The 16,522-nt window shown below is 40.7% G+C and overlaps 1 protein-coding gene across 1 annotated transcript in view; it reads right to left on the reverse strand.

Annotated features, from left to right (window-relative positions):
- The window catches only part of LOC131685212 (zinc finger protein 704-like), a 305,912-nt gene that overhangs the window by 138,928 nt on the left and 150,462 nt on the right, over positions 1–16,522 (reverse strand). The window contains exons 3-4 of the mRNA XM_058968778.1: positions 1,372–1,508; positions 328–752 (exon numbers count right to left, since the gene is read on the reverse strand). Coding sequence (XP_058824761.1) covers positions 328–752; positions 1,372–1,508 — 562 coding nt within the window. The remainder of the gene's footprint in view (positions 1–327; positions 753–1,371; positions 1,509–16,522) is intronic.

The following is a 16,522-nucleotide window of genomic DNA, read 5'->3' on the forward strand; positions in this document are numbered from 1 at the left end:
CGCCATCACCATCGGAAAAACGGCGCGTAATGAGCTACTATTTCCCTGTGGTCGTACAACGGTAACAACTAACTTTACCAGCTCGCAGCTAATTTCCAAAATGAGCAACTTATCGCAAATTTTTTTTCATAATTAGACATTGCGCTTACTCGGTGTACAGCTCTGATGAATGTGCGATTTGTGATTGTTTGCTGTTCGCGGTAGACAAGGTGGCGACACGGTCGGTAATCGAATCATCATTGACAGCTTTGCGAAAACAATAATAACGCTTGGACAGGGCTGCCAGTTTCGTCGGTAGAATGGAAAAAGAAAAAAAAAGCAACTCACCCTTCGCTTTCTCTTCATATCCTCGCTGTAGTCCATTCCGATGCCTTCGTCCGAGTTGGAAAACGATGTTGTCCGGGGTCCGCGAATTACAATGTCGTTTGTGGTCGTGGTGTTGGTGGTGGTGATGGTGGTGCTGCTGCTATTGCTATTGCTGCTGGTAGCCATCATCGCCTCCATCGCCGTTGTTGTCTCCGTTGCCGATCCAGTGATGTTAGCGGTGGTTTCGTTATTGTTGTTGTTGTTGCCGTTGTTGATGTTATCGCCCGGACTGCTACCATTGCTGTTGATACCGCTGCTGCTGGTGGCGCTGGCGCTGTTGTTTGGTGGCGTGGAATGTCCATCCTCGCTGAGCGGTGGCGTGGTCGATCCGGTGCTCCACGAGGTGGTACTGCTGCCGGAACTGGAACCCAGTACGGTTTCCCAGCCTGGAAGCGGGGGTTGTGGTTAAATTTGAACGTTTGCAAATTTGATTAAAAATGATCAATCGGAAAAGATTGGATAAATGACGTTTCGTGATAGAGCTGCGTTGTTCACTACTTCTTCAAGGTTGACTCGATTGGTATACTTTGAACTGAATCAGGTTTGTTCCAGTACCAGAAGAAACTGGAAGATTCCCAGAGCAAAAGGGCGAATATCATTTCTGTCTTCGTCTCTTCCCCTTTATTTCTTTGGAACTGAAGTAAATTAAAGTGGTCTAGATAGAGTGTGGCCAAGATGAATTTATGAATGAATATTTCTATTGCGAATACGTCAAATTCTCGACGTAAAAACCAACTTTCGAAATTTTGACAGTTGGTTTTTACGCCGTAATCATATGTTTGTCAAGAATTTCATATATCATAGGTTTTCTTCTTCTTCATGGCCACACTTCAACTAGAGTTCTCTAGAGCAAACAATGGCATTTTTTGCTATTACAGAGTAAAGGGTTCTAAAATGAAGTACTAGAACAAACCTATTACCATTAGAATATTCTCGCTCGTCTAAACGCCATCTATTTGTCAACTCTTAGATTGATGATAATGTTTTTTTCCCATTGACACTTACCCGTGACGGATGAATTCGGCGAGCAGGACAGACTCATAAGTACTAGAGCCGCGTTGCATTCATCCATCGGGTCGTCGTCGTTAATACTGTAATATTCCCGATCGTCCTGTGAGTATGACGGGCGTCGTTTACGAGATCTGTAAGGTAGAGTAAAAAGAAGCGAAGTGTGATAATTTCCATTATTTGATTAACTGCATCGAAAGGAAATGTAATCAACAAAATAAACCACTTTCTATTGACGGTGTTCCCAATATGGAGTGTTCCACTTGCATTTGCAACAACAAAAATCCACATATACATACACAGACGGACGGCAAGTTCAGTGCATTATCGGTCAATCACTTCGGATTTGCGCATTTTCATGGATTGGATAGACTATGTGAGGGGGTGATGGAAATAGGAGGTGGAACAATTTTCGCTTTCCTCCGTGTCCGATTTCTTTGTCTCTGAGGTGTGGAAAGGCAGTCGCAAAAACCGCACCATCAGCTGCTGATAACAATTTACATTGACCGCAAAATTGCAGAAAACGGATCGTTTGGCCCGGTCTCGGAAAACACACGCACACTCACTCACTCACGCGGTCTAAGTCTTATCGGGGAGAAGCTAGGTGTAACCTTGCACCTTCCTACTGGGCGCTTTGTCTGTTAGTACTCTCTTGCTGGCTGTTGCTGCACCTATTTGGCATTGACCACCACCAACCATATTGCATTGCATTATTGCATTGGCGCATCGGATTGCACTTTTGCGTTTTGAGTAATCTGCTTCGAATGGATTTGTGTTTTCCGCTCGACTTGCATTGTGAGTGGGCCGTCAGTTTCTAAGCAGGCTATGATATTTGTCGCGTTGTGGTTTGTTTGTATACTTTCAAGTTTTCGCGTGTAACGAGGTGACTTGGCTGGTTATGGAATTTGCGTTTCGACTTCGTTTCATCAGAATTCGACACTAACTTAGTGACAGGATTGAGATAACGCCGGATTGACGCTAGCTGCAAAAAACGAGAACACGATTTGTGTTTCTGAGCAAACTCAATACTTGGTGTGATGTCCCGCAACAAAAGGAGTTAATTTTAATCTGAGGTCCCGCAACAAAAGGAGTTAATTTTGATCTGATGAGAGCTAACAAAATCGAAGCATTTGGTTTGGCGTTGCAATCCAATGCAAGATGCATTTTTTTTTCTTGCTTATCCGAACCAAATATTTCAATTCAATTGGAGACGGGCATATCGTAGTTGGTAAATCAATTGCCTTGTACGCAGCTCACCTGGGTTCGTTTCCCAACCCCGCACATAGGGTTAAAGATTATTCCAAAAGAGATTTCTCTAATTCGAAAAAAGGCGAACGGCTCTAAGGTTAAAACCTCTATAATAATAAAAAAAAATATTTCGATTTGATTAGTTCTCATCAGCTTAAAATGAACTCTTTTTCTTGCGGGACATCATGCATTACTAGGGGTTTGCTCAGAACCACAAATCGTGTATTCGTTTTGGGAGCTAGCGTCAATCCGGCGCTAGCTTAGTGCTGTCGCTAATTTAGTATCGGATTCTGATGAGACGAATTCGAAACGCAAATTCCATAACTAATTTAGTTATAGGTTTTGTGCCCTTAACGCACAAATTTGGTTCTAATTAATTCTCCTGGATATGGAAAGAAAATTAATTAGGATTTTTCTCCACTAAGAAGAAATACAGCGGTATTGTATGATTTCTTCGATTAACCAGGTTACAAAGCGTTGTATGGTTCGTACGAAGAAATTGCAGTTTTTTCACATTTTCACAGTATCGTATTCGAAGTGGATGAAGACAACATAACGATATTGAACGTGAGATTCAAGTGCGGTGAACTGTAACACTCAGTTTTAATTTATCATTAGGTTTTGGTTCTTCATTTATTTTTGTTTTATTGTAATATTTTTTCCCAGGCAGATAATTGAGGATGTGCCCCCCCCCCCCCAACAGAACTGTATTCAGCCGTAAGCAAAAATTACAAAGGTTAAATCAAACCACGCGTTCGCGTTATTTTGTCTAACCTATTATTTGCGATCAGCTCTTCACGTTGGAGTACTGCGTATATGTACCCTAACGAAACGTGGAGATTGATGGTGCGATCGTCGAGTCTAGTCTGACCGTCGAAGATTTACTGAAGCACGGAGTTAGTCGTTTTAACGACTTCGCGGTTCAGTTAGTTAAGATATTTGAATGCGAGCAATTGCGTTCGTTATCGTTCGTAGATGGGATGAACATTTATTCCACTCTTTTAGAGTGACCTGCGTTGGGTCCGCACTGCTTAACTTTGGGATCAAAACCTCAAATATAATTCACCTTCCCTCGGGCACGTAAGGCACACCTACCTGCTCCGTTCTTAGTTTTAGGAGATTTCAACTCCCATGGAGCATCATGGAGGTTCCTTATGAATGATAATAGATGATCTCTGGTATACGATCTCTGCGATTACTTCTATATGAGAGTTTTAAACAAGGGTGATATGAGAAGAATTTTTAAGCCACTCAGACTTAATACTTTGTTCAATTATGCTGCAGTTGGATTACACCTGGTAGGTAATCCTCAATCCCAAAGGCTTCGATCATTTGTTAATTTTTGTTTTAGTAAATAACGGTACAAGTCGCGTGGATTCAACTTATGTTTCGTATGATCTCACACAAAACATTGATTAGAAGAAATATGAGAATAAGATCACATATGCTATAGTCATGGTGAAGAAGCTTCCTCCGTACGAAGAATACGACTTCCTCGCAGGCTTCATCATCGATGCCATCGGTTCAAGTCAAAACGACGATAAACAGACGATCCTCCAACCCGTGGTGGAATAAAGAGGGTTCCGATGCTAATGCGAAAAAATGTGAAACAAGTTTAAATGCTGTGCCTCTCACGAAAAAAGTTATTGGCGCCGGTTTGTCGATGGTATACCGAACTGCTATAAGAATACGTAATTGAAATATAACGAACAAAAGCGAGGAATACTCGACGCCATGGGTTTGTGACTACGCTAGGAATGTATGCCCATACTCTGTCTCTATGCGTAAAATTGAGCGCGACGTATCGACGGAAAACTATGCAATTGACTCACCTTTTTCCCTGATGGAATTCTTAATTGTATTCCTGCTACGCAAGAATAATGCTATTGGGTTCAATTTATTGAAGAATCTGCCTAATCCTGTTCAGAGCCGATTGCAGAATTCGTTCAAATGGTTCTTGTGCAGAACATTGCTCCACGTGACTGGAGACAGCAGAGCGTGACTGCTATCCATGTATCGGGTAAACCAGCCTCCGATCACAATTCGTATCGGCCGATTGGATTTCTTTCCTGTATCCAAGGGGCCGAACGATTGTCTTGCACTATTTTCATCGGAAATTCTACTGGCACATGTTCGTAAAGAGCAAGCGGAATCTGTATTCTTCGACGTTAAGGGGGCTTTCGATTCTACATCACTTAGAGTTCTCTTGGATAATTCGGTTCACTTGACGCTACTCAGTAAAACTAACCCATTTTCATTGATGAAATACAGCGTCCTCTGTACTTTGGATTTTGAAGTAGATCTTTGGATCACCATCGAATGATAGCCGATACCGTTGAATTACAGTAGAAAAAGCAATGGACGGAGATGGCTGCCTTGCGGAATTTCGAATGAGGTTAAGAACAATCGCCTGTCTTGACGGCAAGTCGGCGGTTTCTCAGGTATGATCGAATCCAGCGAATACCATTGAAATCGAATCGAAGCAAATCCATCTTGGTAACAATTATGACGTGGTTAATCCAGTCGAAAGTAGCGGAAGGATAAATCGGTGTAGATAGAGTACATCTATAGATCGCTGGACAATGTGTATGTGATATAAGACATGAACAACAGAAGAGTGGTTACTGCGGAACTTTACGGACTGAGTCCATGCTGAGTTTCAGTGATATATTTCAATAGTTGAACATGGGATCCAAAGCAACCGTTCTCAGTCAGCTTAGATACGGTGCTTAGTGATGTAACAGTGCAAAATTTAAAAAAAAGATAATTTTTTTTTGCATATTTCGGATCTCCAAGATAAAAATATGCTTTATTTGACTTTATATCACATGCACTAAATACATTTTAAAGCAACTAAGAACTGGGAGGGGCTGGGAGCACCAGGGTATCATACGAATTGAGGACTGGACGAGGGAACGTGGATAGCCAGCCCAAGTCATTTGAAGGAAACTTGTTTTCTTCAGAAGGTCTAATATGAGTTTGACGCACCCTTCTCCAAACAAACCATCAGGTGGGTAAAGCATGTATAGCGAAATTTTTTACCTTTTGGCTGGAATATTATTGTTGGAAGGGATTCTTTTTTCCCCGCGAGGTATGCGTAAGTGTCTCTGTTGACGGGCCCGCCCAACCCTTTTTGATTTCCTTTTAGTAACAGCGATAATGTGAAGGTCTCACGATAAACTATTTCGGGGCTACTGTAAGTCTAACCGCATTCACTGGAAAAACCTTGAGCTGATGGTGGCTTAATATCACATCACATCACATCATTTCGGATCTCCAAGACAAAAATATGCTCAAGAAAGGATTTACTCGACTTCAACTTGATTCGTCTGCTAGAGCCCATCAAACTACCAACTATCAATTTTCATATGAAGCTGGATAAAATCGGGTCTTCACTTTATCCATTTTTTAGTTCTCATACTTGAATATCATGAGTGTGAATCTGTCTTCTTTGGAATTAGCGTCATTTTCTCGCTGATGGCGTTGGCTGTTGATTTGGAGGTACTGGCCACCGTTTATGCGGGTTTTCATAAAAATATGAAGCTCATGCGAATTGACCACGGATTCAATATCATGCAAAATTGACTCTGACATCACTTCGTTGAAAATTTAATGACCCCTGCTAACAAGTCCGAATTGATTTGCAGTCCTCGACAAAGTGTATCGATTTTGTTGGCTATTTTCGGCAAATTTAAGACTAAGAGAAACGAAAGCAATGGAATTGAAAGACGGGTAGGGTTTTCTATCCGCCTGCATCGGTGGTAAAACATTATGATGAGTTATGTTCTATTAACGACCAGTGGGTGGACTTGGGTGGGATGCCCAACTTCTACCAGCAGAAGGCAAAGGATTCTCCACATTCACTTTCGATCATGTCCGTATGAGCCTGCGTAGTCCTATTTTTCCGTTCTAAGTTTAGAACTGATTCACTCTAGAATACCTATCAATTTTTCAATTGTCTTAGTCGATACAGTAGAACTTTGCGGTAATTAAAACATAGTACCATACTTTTCGACCAAGTTGTTGAATACACCGTTTGCGATCGACGAATTCTAGTTAGATTCCTGGTACTAAAGTTTAGTTAAACTATCAAAAATTGGTCCAACATTTTTAGCTCTTAAATGCGCAATATTTTGTTAAAAGAACATTGTGAAAATCATCTCAAAATTATAACAGTAACGTGTTGAAACTATGACACAATTTTCACATAATTCAAAAAAACAAATGATTCGCGCGACGAATTTGATGTTACATATAAGCTATATTTCATTTTGAAGTTTATAACGTTATATAAATCGTTGCAAATTTCATTTTGAAGTGCATTCAAAAAAGTGATTAGGCTTCCGAATCCGATGTCCCTATTGCGAATTGTAGGGCTTTACGTTTCCATATTTCATCAGAATTTATACCGCTTTTTTGTTTCAAAGCAATTAAATTGTCTCTGAATTCCGATTATTCCAATCTCCAACTTATTCCAATATTTTACAATCCCGCATACGAAGTACGAGCCTATATCGTGCGGATGCCGCTGCGCATAAGGGATTTAGATTTTTTCTCAAAGCGCTGTATATAAGAATTTTGGTGTTGACATTTAATACACATTAAGTAGAATTTTCGTGCTTCGAATTCATCTCGTCAGTAACTAGCATCAACTTGAGGCAAAGTTAGACGATGTAACTGATCTAGCACCCGAATTAGCACCAGTTAGACACTGTATCCAGTCGCACGACGCCTTAAAACAATGGTAAGTTCCAAATGATGTCCCGGGTAGCGAAGTAAGATGCTCTAATTTACTCCCCGGGACATCACACAAGACTTGCCAGTTTGTTTAGGTGTCATAAATCTCGTGTGACTGTTTGTATACAGTGTCTAACTAGTGCTAATTTGGGTACTAGTGTAAAGAAGGAGCGCGCATAAGCGCTTCTGTTTATGGATCCAACCCTTTTGGCCCTTCATACAGCGATACGATAGAAACATTGGACTTTGTTGTTAAAAGCAACTGCAGCCACTGGCGTAGCCTTTGCACTGATGGTGGGTTCACAACATCATCATCGTAAACTGAAGCAGTTGTCAGTTGGTTTTTAATGCAGCCTACTATAGTATTCCCTTACAAATTTGTTGAGTAATAAAAGGAACTGTGTAAACAAAAGAATTATTCTCTGCAGTTCCCACGCGTAGTAACACAGCTATGAGTAATAGATTTACACTCATTAAATAAAAAATTCTAGGAACTATTCGCCCAAAAAAGAGCTTTTCCCAGACATTGCGTGCCGTCTGCCCGGCAGCCATCAGATCCGACCACCATCGACCTCTGCAAACCAAAGCATAGTTTACTGCCCTTCTGACCTTCAATAACTACAATATGTAGTCTTTGAAGGTCAGCCCACACGGCCCCGTCGAAGATTAATCAATCATCAACAGTTTTTCCAGCAGGTTCTAACCAACGACAATCACCGACCGACCGACCGACCGCGCGACCATTCACCGTCTGGCTGCTAACGTCAACCGCACCAGCAACAAATTGCACCCAAAAACTTTCGTGTCGATTATCATGACCTAGACAATGTCAAGTATGGTCATACATTTCGTTCTCTTCTTTCACGCCATGTCTGGGACTGTCTGTCTCTCTTTATCCGTCTCGCTAGCTCCGATCGGGCACCTTCGATTTCCTCAACAATGACCCCCGCAACCACCACCTTCGTCCCGGGGAGAAAGAAAGATTGAATATGAAATTTGACTAACGCGCTGCATGCCGCCCTGAGGCAGGGGCCGCTTGGGAGCGGGAGGGGCCGTTCTTCGAGACAGTACCACCAAGCTGCTATTTACCGAAGTTTACATGTACAAAAATGGCACGAATTTTGCTGTGTCTGTCGGTCCCGCAGGGACCTGCTTGCACGAGGGGGGAAGGACAGACGGTCTTCTTTGGTGAATCAGCCACCTATCGAGCCGCAGTTGGCTGCGGCGGCCAAGGCGGTGGTAAAATGTGATGTGAAGTGACGCACACTCGCTGACGTAGCGAGACTCTGTCTGTTTTTGTGGGTATATGAAAGCGTTCAATTCATATTTTTTTTTGTTCGAATTTCGTTGGAAAAAATTGGTTCCACCCCTGTGTCTGGGGGTTTCGCGGCGGTTGGCAACAGCCACCACGGGGCGAATCCAGGTCGATGACTAAAAGATTTTCGGTAGACTGGCTCGATAATTGAACTGCTGTCGTTGCTGCTGATGCTGCTGCTGTTGCAGTTGGTGCCATGTTTTTGAAGGTTGTACAATGGTTGATAACAGGATCGTGGCCTCATTTTTTGTGCTCGGCCGGGACAAAGAAATTAAGCTCAGGGTTTTCTTGATGACCGAGGAGAGGTGTGAAAATTCCCAGACTGTGTCAAAATAGGTCAATATTTTCGATGCATAAGCAGTTTGTTATTCGAAGCAGACGGATTCGTGGAAGGGTTAGTTAGGTCGATGTTAGAACTTTCCAGTATCGTTGGAGTGCATCGATAACAAGTTTTTTGATTCTTGGTTAGGAACACAAACAATAAGGTCGGGTAAAATCTGGCATTTGATGCGTTACAATGTCACAACAACTACCTTGTTTACAATGATTCTATAATTGCTGGAAAGTTCGTTAAGTTCTGTTAAAGTACTACGACTACTTGCCATTCGGTTCGGTTCAGTTATTGTTATTGTTTCAATATTGATTTTCTCAATCTTTTGAACTATTCGACGTTTCGTCCATTTTCGATTGCATATTTCACAACAACTGTTTGCGGGCGGTTCACTACTTAACGTTCGCTTTGAAAACAGCATGCAGTGTTAAGAACTGCATCTAACAAAAACCACAGACAGATATTTGCCTTGAGAATGGCCACCAAAAACGGCCGAAACGTCAGATTTTTCCCGTCGTTTTATTTTAAAGTGCATTGCGACATAACTTTTGTAACCGGTAACAGATTGCTGATCGTGATCTCACTCTTCCAGGGATTACACAAGGTAGGCACATGAGAGCGTTTATGTTATTCGTGCTGTTTGTAAATGTCATTAGGAACTTTGTCAGAATCAAGCTAGTAAATACCGAAAATATTACGTAAATCAGCGTGGGTTTAATTAAAATTGGAACTACCCATGAACGGCTTCAGCCTTAAGACAAAGAGGGAGGGATGACAGGGCACGGAGTCCTGACGGAAGATATCCTGTCCGCTATTTGGAAGAACAAAAAAGGCATAAGCTGAATTTCCTTGTATTTGGTACATTTATCGTTCCACGAAATGCAGTTTGCTGTGAAATTAGGAAAATTTAACCTGATGAATCGAGGTGACCTTAGCTTTAGTGAATCAGTCAGTATTACCCTGAAAAAGAATAAATGTCGAATTTCAACAAAAAAGCGCGAGTTCAAGATGGAAACAAAGTTTAGAAGCTTTGCACCAACATGTCCAAGTTCAAGAAGTTATAAAAAGTTTCGCGAAAGCCCGAAAACGCTCGATCATTTGTATTTCAAATTACAAGTTTCTTCAAACTAAAGAACTGTATTCCATTTTTCAGATTCAGATGTTCTTCAATTTATTCGATCTTTTGGTATCCAGTTTATCATGTTACAATTTTCCGTTTTCGATTTTTACTGTTCCTGTTCCTTTGGCTTTTCGATTTTTGCTTTTTTAGTTCCATTATCTTCAATTTTGCAGTTTTTAATTTTTTATTTTCCGATTTAAATTTTGTATTTTCCAATTTTTAATTTTCTTTATTTCGGTTTCACCTTATTCAGTTTTTCCAATCATTAATTATACAATTTTTAAATTTCCATTTTCACCGGTCAGTCGGACGAACCGGTCAGTCGGACGAACCGGTCAGTCGGACGAACCGGTCAGTCGGACGAACCGGTCAGTCGGACGAACCGGTCAGTCGGACGAACCGGTCAGTCGGACGAACCGGTCAGTCGGACGAACCGGTCAGTCGGACGAACCGGTCAGTCGGACGAACCGGTCAGTCGGACGAACCGGTCAGTCGGACGAACCGGTCAGTCGGACGAACCGGTCAGTCGGACGAACCGGTCAGTCGGACGAACCGGTCAGTCGGACGAACCGGTCAGTCGGACGAACCGGTCAGTCGGACGAACCGGTCAGTCGGACGAACCGGTCAGTCGGACGAACCGGTCAGTCGGACGAACCGGTCAGTCGGACGAACCGGTCAGTCGGACGAACCGGTCAGTCGGACGAACCGGTCAGTCGGACGAACCGGTCAGTCGGACGAACCGGTCAGTCGGACGAACCGGTCAGTCGGACGAACCGGTCAGTCGGACGAACCGGTCAGTCGGACGAACCGGTCAGTCGGACGAACCGGTCAGTCGGACGAACCAGTCAGTCGGACGAACCGGTCAGTCGGACGAACCGGTCAGTCGGACGAACCGGTCAGTCGGACGAACCGGTCAGTCGGACGAACCGGTCAGTCGGACGAACCGGTCAGTCGGACGAACCGGTCAGTCGGACGAACCGGTCAGTCGGACGAACCGGTCAGTCGGACGAACCGGTCAGTCGGACGAACCGGTCAGTCGGACGAACCGGTCAGTCGGACGAACCGGTCAGTCGGACGAACCGGTCAGTCGGACGAACCGGTCAGTCGGACGAACCGGTCAGTCGGACGAACCGGTCAGTCGGACGAACCGGTCAGTCGGACGAACCGGTCAGTCGGACGAACCGGTCAGTCGGACGAACCGGTCAGTCGGACGAACCGGTCAGTCGGACGAACCGGTCAGTCGGACAAACCGGTCAGTCGGACGAACCGGTCAGTCGGACGAACCGGTCAGTCGGACGAACCGGTCAGTCGGACGAACCGGTCAGTCGGACGAACCGGTCAGTCGGACGAACCGGTCAGTCGGACGAACCGATCAGTCGGACGAACCGGTCAGTCGGACGAACCGGTCAGTCGGACGAACCGGTCAGTCGGACGAACCGGTCAGTCGGACGAACCGGTCAGTCGGACGAACCGGTCAGTCGGACGAACCGGTCAGTCGGACGAACCGGTCAGTCGGACGAACCGGTCAGTCGGACGAACCGGTCAGTCGGACGAACCGGTCAGTCGGACGAACCGGTCATGGACTAATTTGCGCTTTCTTCCCCCCTCTAAGAACGATTGGTTTCAAAATCGTCCAATGAAGGACGTTCGTTGGACCAATTTGGACAACGTCCAAATAACCGTTCAACAAAATTCCATCGTTGGACCCGTGTTGAACGATTTTGAAACAACTTTTTGGGCATCTCAGTGGGCCATCAAACGCTGCAAAGTGTTTAGTGTTTAACTAGCGCCAATGTGGTGCTGGATTAGACTTTACTAACTAGCATTAAGTTGTTGTTAGTTACTGACGAGGAGATAAACTATACGTCAAAAATGTATTCGTTTTGACAAAGGTTTGCCTAGTTTATCCTTTATTCGAAGCTGACCAATTGAAAAATATAAGAAGGGGTATCGGTGAGAAATAGGGCGCATACCAGTTCTGTAAAAAAATCATTGAATTGACAGCCTTAAAGCAAGACTTTGTTCACTTGTTGAAACATCCAGAGCCACTGAACATTCACTACCACCGGGAAGAAGCTTTCTCTTTCATCCGCCATACCCAGCTTCCCTCGCGACGGTAATTACAGACACGTGTGTACATTTTGGATTTTTATCACCTCGGGCCGGGCCGGCCCGGCCAGAGCAACCGAACAAATCGATGAACCGTCGTTGGCTGCCTACTTACATGCAACGGCATCGGTCGGACGGGCGGACATCAACCAAATCACGAAAAATGAGTCCATCCGATGAAAGCGAACTCATTTGTTGTCCACGTCTCTTCGGAGTAGGAGGAGGAGGAGGAAGGCAACGAGCAGCAGCTTCAGTCTGGCTGGTCATGGTTGAAAGCGAAGGTTTCACTTTTTTTCTTCTTCTGTCTCTCGACTCGAGCGGCCAACCACTTAACAACAGTAACAGCAGTAATAACAACAACAACAACAGCAAATAACGACTGCAGTCAATCGAGGTTGCCAATCAAACTTTATGCTATTTCATTATGCTATTTCGCTGGGGCTGCTGCGATGTCGCAACACCGAAAAACCGCAGAAAGCTGCAGCCACGAGCTCCCAGTTCATTCAATTGTGCTTCGATTGCGTGCCATAGTTCCATATCATGAAATTGCATACAGTCGGGCTGCTGGGATTGAGTTGACTGTTTTCTCCGTCCGTTAAACGTAAGAAAACCTTTTTTTCTCCATAGCGGGTAGCAGCAACTGCTTACTTCGATTTTCGTTGGCGTAGGTTCAAATTAACAGTTCGATCGCATAACATCCCAGCCAGACACCGCCGCCGCCGACAAGGAGGTCGCCAGCAGCCGTCTGCTGCAGCAATTTTCGGTTTCCTTTTCTTTTTCTTTCACTTGCGCTCTTGGTTCCACTTGGATAGTGCAATGCAATCAGCAAGTCAGTCTCATTTGGTCCATGACAAATTCGGCACCCCAAGCGAAACTTTCTTATCCCTTAGCCAAAGCATGTTATTAAACGAGTACCGCGACGCTGCCCTACCACGCGAGACGGGTTCCCCCGAAGGCATTCAGATTGTCAAACTTTGTCCTCGATGCGGCGACGATGTCCATGACCTTAGAATTACTTTGTCATTCAGTGAAGGTCGAATTTGGCTCTTCGGATCCGGTCCCGGGCTACATGACGCCGCCGTGGGTAAATACCAGACCAGGCAGCAGTAGCAGCAGCAGTAGCAGTGCTGGGTAGGGCCGGGCTCTATGTACCTAGCTACCTAGGACCTGGTTGCACGAATCATCAACCAGACGGTTCTTATGTATCGAAATGTCTGCTACCATCACTAACTCCACACCACCTGCGCCTCTGCTGCGTTCCGGCGGCGGGTGCGGTCAGACATGTACGCGGATTTGTCTTCGGTCCATCAGCCGGTTTCGTGGAAAACAAGTGTTTCGAAGAGAAACAATTGGTAGCGGTGGGAATTTACCATATGGCGGAATTTTGGGTGATGAATTGCTTAGAATTTTTTGTACTGGGAACGATTTGGATGTTTGGATTTTTTTGCCAACGTTAGATGGTTTGAAAAACCAAACTTCTCCATTAAATCACGAATTTTGGTGGAGACACTTAGTAGTTTGTCTTATAATTTTATTAAATACTAGAAGATTTGATGTATTGTGTTGAAGTTTTGATTGTTATTTTAATAATACTATTTAATTCGAGGATATTTATAAACGCAACATTAAATAATTTTAGATCTACCTATCATTCAATTTTCCAAAACTGATTGACTGAAGATGTACTGATTCTGGCAACTTTGCTTGTCAGTAGATTGGTAAATATATACACAGTGATTAAGCAAACGAATCTTCTTTGAAAATTTTCTTTTTAGAAAAATTACAAATTCTGAAAGCGAGAATTTATCACTTTTCTCTGTGAATGCTGGTCAGAACACATCTTTTTGAATTTCGTTAATGTAAATCATTAATAATCCTAAAAACAATGTATCTAAAAGCTCGAGAAAATATTTAATCTCGAGAATTTTAAGGAAATTATTCACATCTTAACACGTTCGACAAAGAAAAAACAAATCTAATAGACTAAAAATACTAAAATTACTAAAAAGATTAAAAAACTAAAAACTCTAAAGCTAAAAAGACCAAACAAACTAAAAAGATAAAGACTAAAGAGTTTAAAAATACAAAAAAGATAAAAAAGAACAAAAGGACTGTAAAGACTAATAAAACTAAAAAGACAAAAAATGACTGACATCACTAAAAAATAAAATGACTAAAAAGACTATAAAGATTCAAAAGACTAAAATAACTAACAAGAATAAAATACTAAAAAGAAGAAAAGACAAAGAAGACTAAAATGACTAAAAAATTTAAAAGGTGTAAAAGTACTACAAAACCTCAATAGACTGAAAAGACTAAAAATACTACAAGGGCAAAAAAACAAAATGAAAAAATGACTAAAAAATCAAAATGACAATGATTAAAAGGAATAAATACTAAAAAGAGTAAAAAGACTAAAAAGACCAAAAAGACTGAAAAGACTAAAAAGACTGAAAAGACTGAAAAGACTGAAAAGACTAAAAAGACTAAAAAGACTAAAAAGACTAAAAAGACTAAAAAGACTAAAAAGACTAAACAGACTAAAAAGACTAAAAAGACTAAAAAGACTAAAAAGACTAAAAGACTGAAAAGACTAAAATACTAAAAAGGCTAAAGATTAAAAAGACTAAAAAGAATAAAAAAGACTAAAAACACTAAAAAGACTAAAAAGACGAAAAAAACTAAAAAGACTAAACAGACTAAAAAGACTAAAAAGACTAAAAGGACTAAAAGGACTATAAAGACTAAAAAGACTAAAGACTAAAAAGATTGAAAAGATTAAAAAGACTAAAAATAATAAAAAAGACTAAAAAGACTAAAGAGACTAAAAAGACTAAAAAGACTAAAAAGACTAAAAAGACTAAAAAGACTAAAAAGACTAAAAAGACTAAAAAGACTAAAAAGACTAAAAAGACTAAAAAGACTAAAAAGACTAAAAAGACTAAAAAGACTAAAAAGACTAAAAAGACTAAAAAGACTGAAAAGACTAAAAATACTAAAAAGGCTAAAGATTAAAAAGATTAAAAAGACTAAAAAGAATAAAAAAGACTAAAAACACTAAAAAAACTAAAAAGACTAAAAAAACTAAAAAGATTAAAAAGACTAAAAAGACGAAAAAGATTAAAAAGACTAAAAAGACTAAGAATACTTATAAGGCTAAAAGACTAAAAAGTCTAAAAATACTAAAAAGACTAAAAAGACCAAAAAGACTAAAAAGACAAAAAGGACTAAAAAGGACTAAAAAGGACTAAAAAGACTAAAAAGACTAAAAAGACTAAAAAGACTAAAATGACTAGAATGACTAAAAAGACAAAAAGGACTAAAAAGACTAAAAAGACTGAAAAGACTAAAAATACTAAAAAGACTAAAAAGACTAAAGATTAAAAAGACTAAAAAGAATAAAAAAGACTAAAAAGCCTAAGCAGACTAAAAAGACTAAAAAGACTAAAGATTAAAAAGAATAAAAAAGACTAAAAAGACTAAAAACACTAAGAACACTAAAAAGACTAAAAAGACTAAAAAGACTAAAAAGACTAAAAAGACTAAAAAGACTAAAAAGACTAAAAAGACTAAAAAGACTAAAAAGACTAAAAAGACTAAAAAGACTAAAAAGACTAAAAAGACTAAAAAGACTAAAAAGACTAAAAAGACTAAAAAGACTAAAAAGACTAAAAAGACTAAAAAGACTAAAAAGACTAAAAAGACTAAAAAGACTAAACAGACTAAAAAGACTAAAAAGACTAAAAAGACTAAAAGACTGAAAAGACTAAAATACTAAAAAGGCTAAAGATTAAAAAGATTAAAAAGACTAAAAAGAATAAAAAAGACTAAAAACACTAAAAAACTAAAAAGACTAAAAAGACTAAAAAGACTAAAAAGACTAAAAAGACTAAAAAGACTAAAAGGACTAAAAGGACTATAAAGACTAAAAAGATTGAAAAGATTAAAAAGACTAAAAATAATGAAAAAGACTAAAAAGACTAGAGAGACTAAAAAGACTAAAAAGACTAAATAGACTAAAAAGACGAAAAAAACTAAAAAGACTAAAAAGACTAAAAAGACTAAAAGGACTATAAAGACTAAAAAGATTGAAAAGATTAAAAAGACTAAAAATAATAAAAAAGACTAAAAAGACTAAAGAGACTAAAAAGACTAAAAAGACTAAAAAGACTAAATAGACTAAAAAGACTAAAAAGACTAAAAAGACTAAAAAGACTAAAAAGACTAAAAAGACTAAAAAGACTAAAAAGACTAAAAAGACTAAAAAGACTAAAAAGACTAAAAAGAC

Source organism: Topomyia yanbarensis, chromosome 2, assembly GCF_030247195.1.
Source record: "Topomyia yanbarensis strain Yona2022 chromosome 2, ASM3024719v1, whole genome shotgun sequence".
NCBI classification, from domain to species: domain Eukaryota; kingdom Metazoa; phylum Arthropoda; class Insecta; order Diptera; family Culicidae; genus Topomyia; species Topomyia yanbarensis.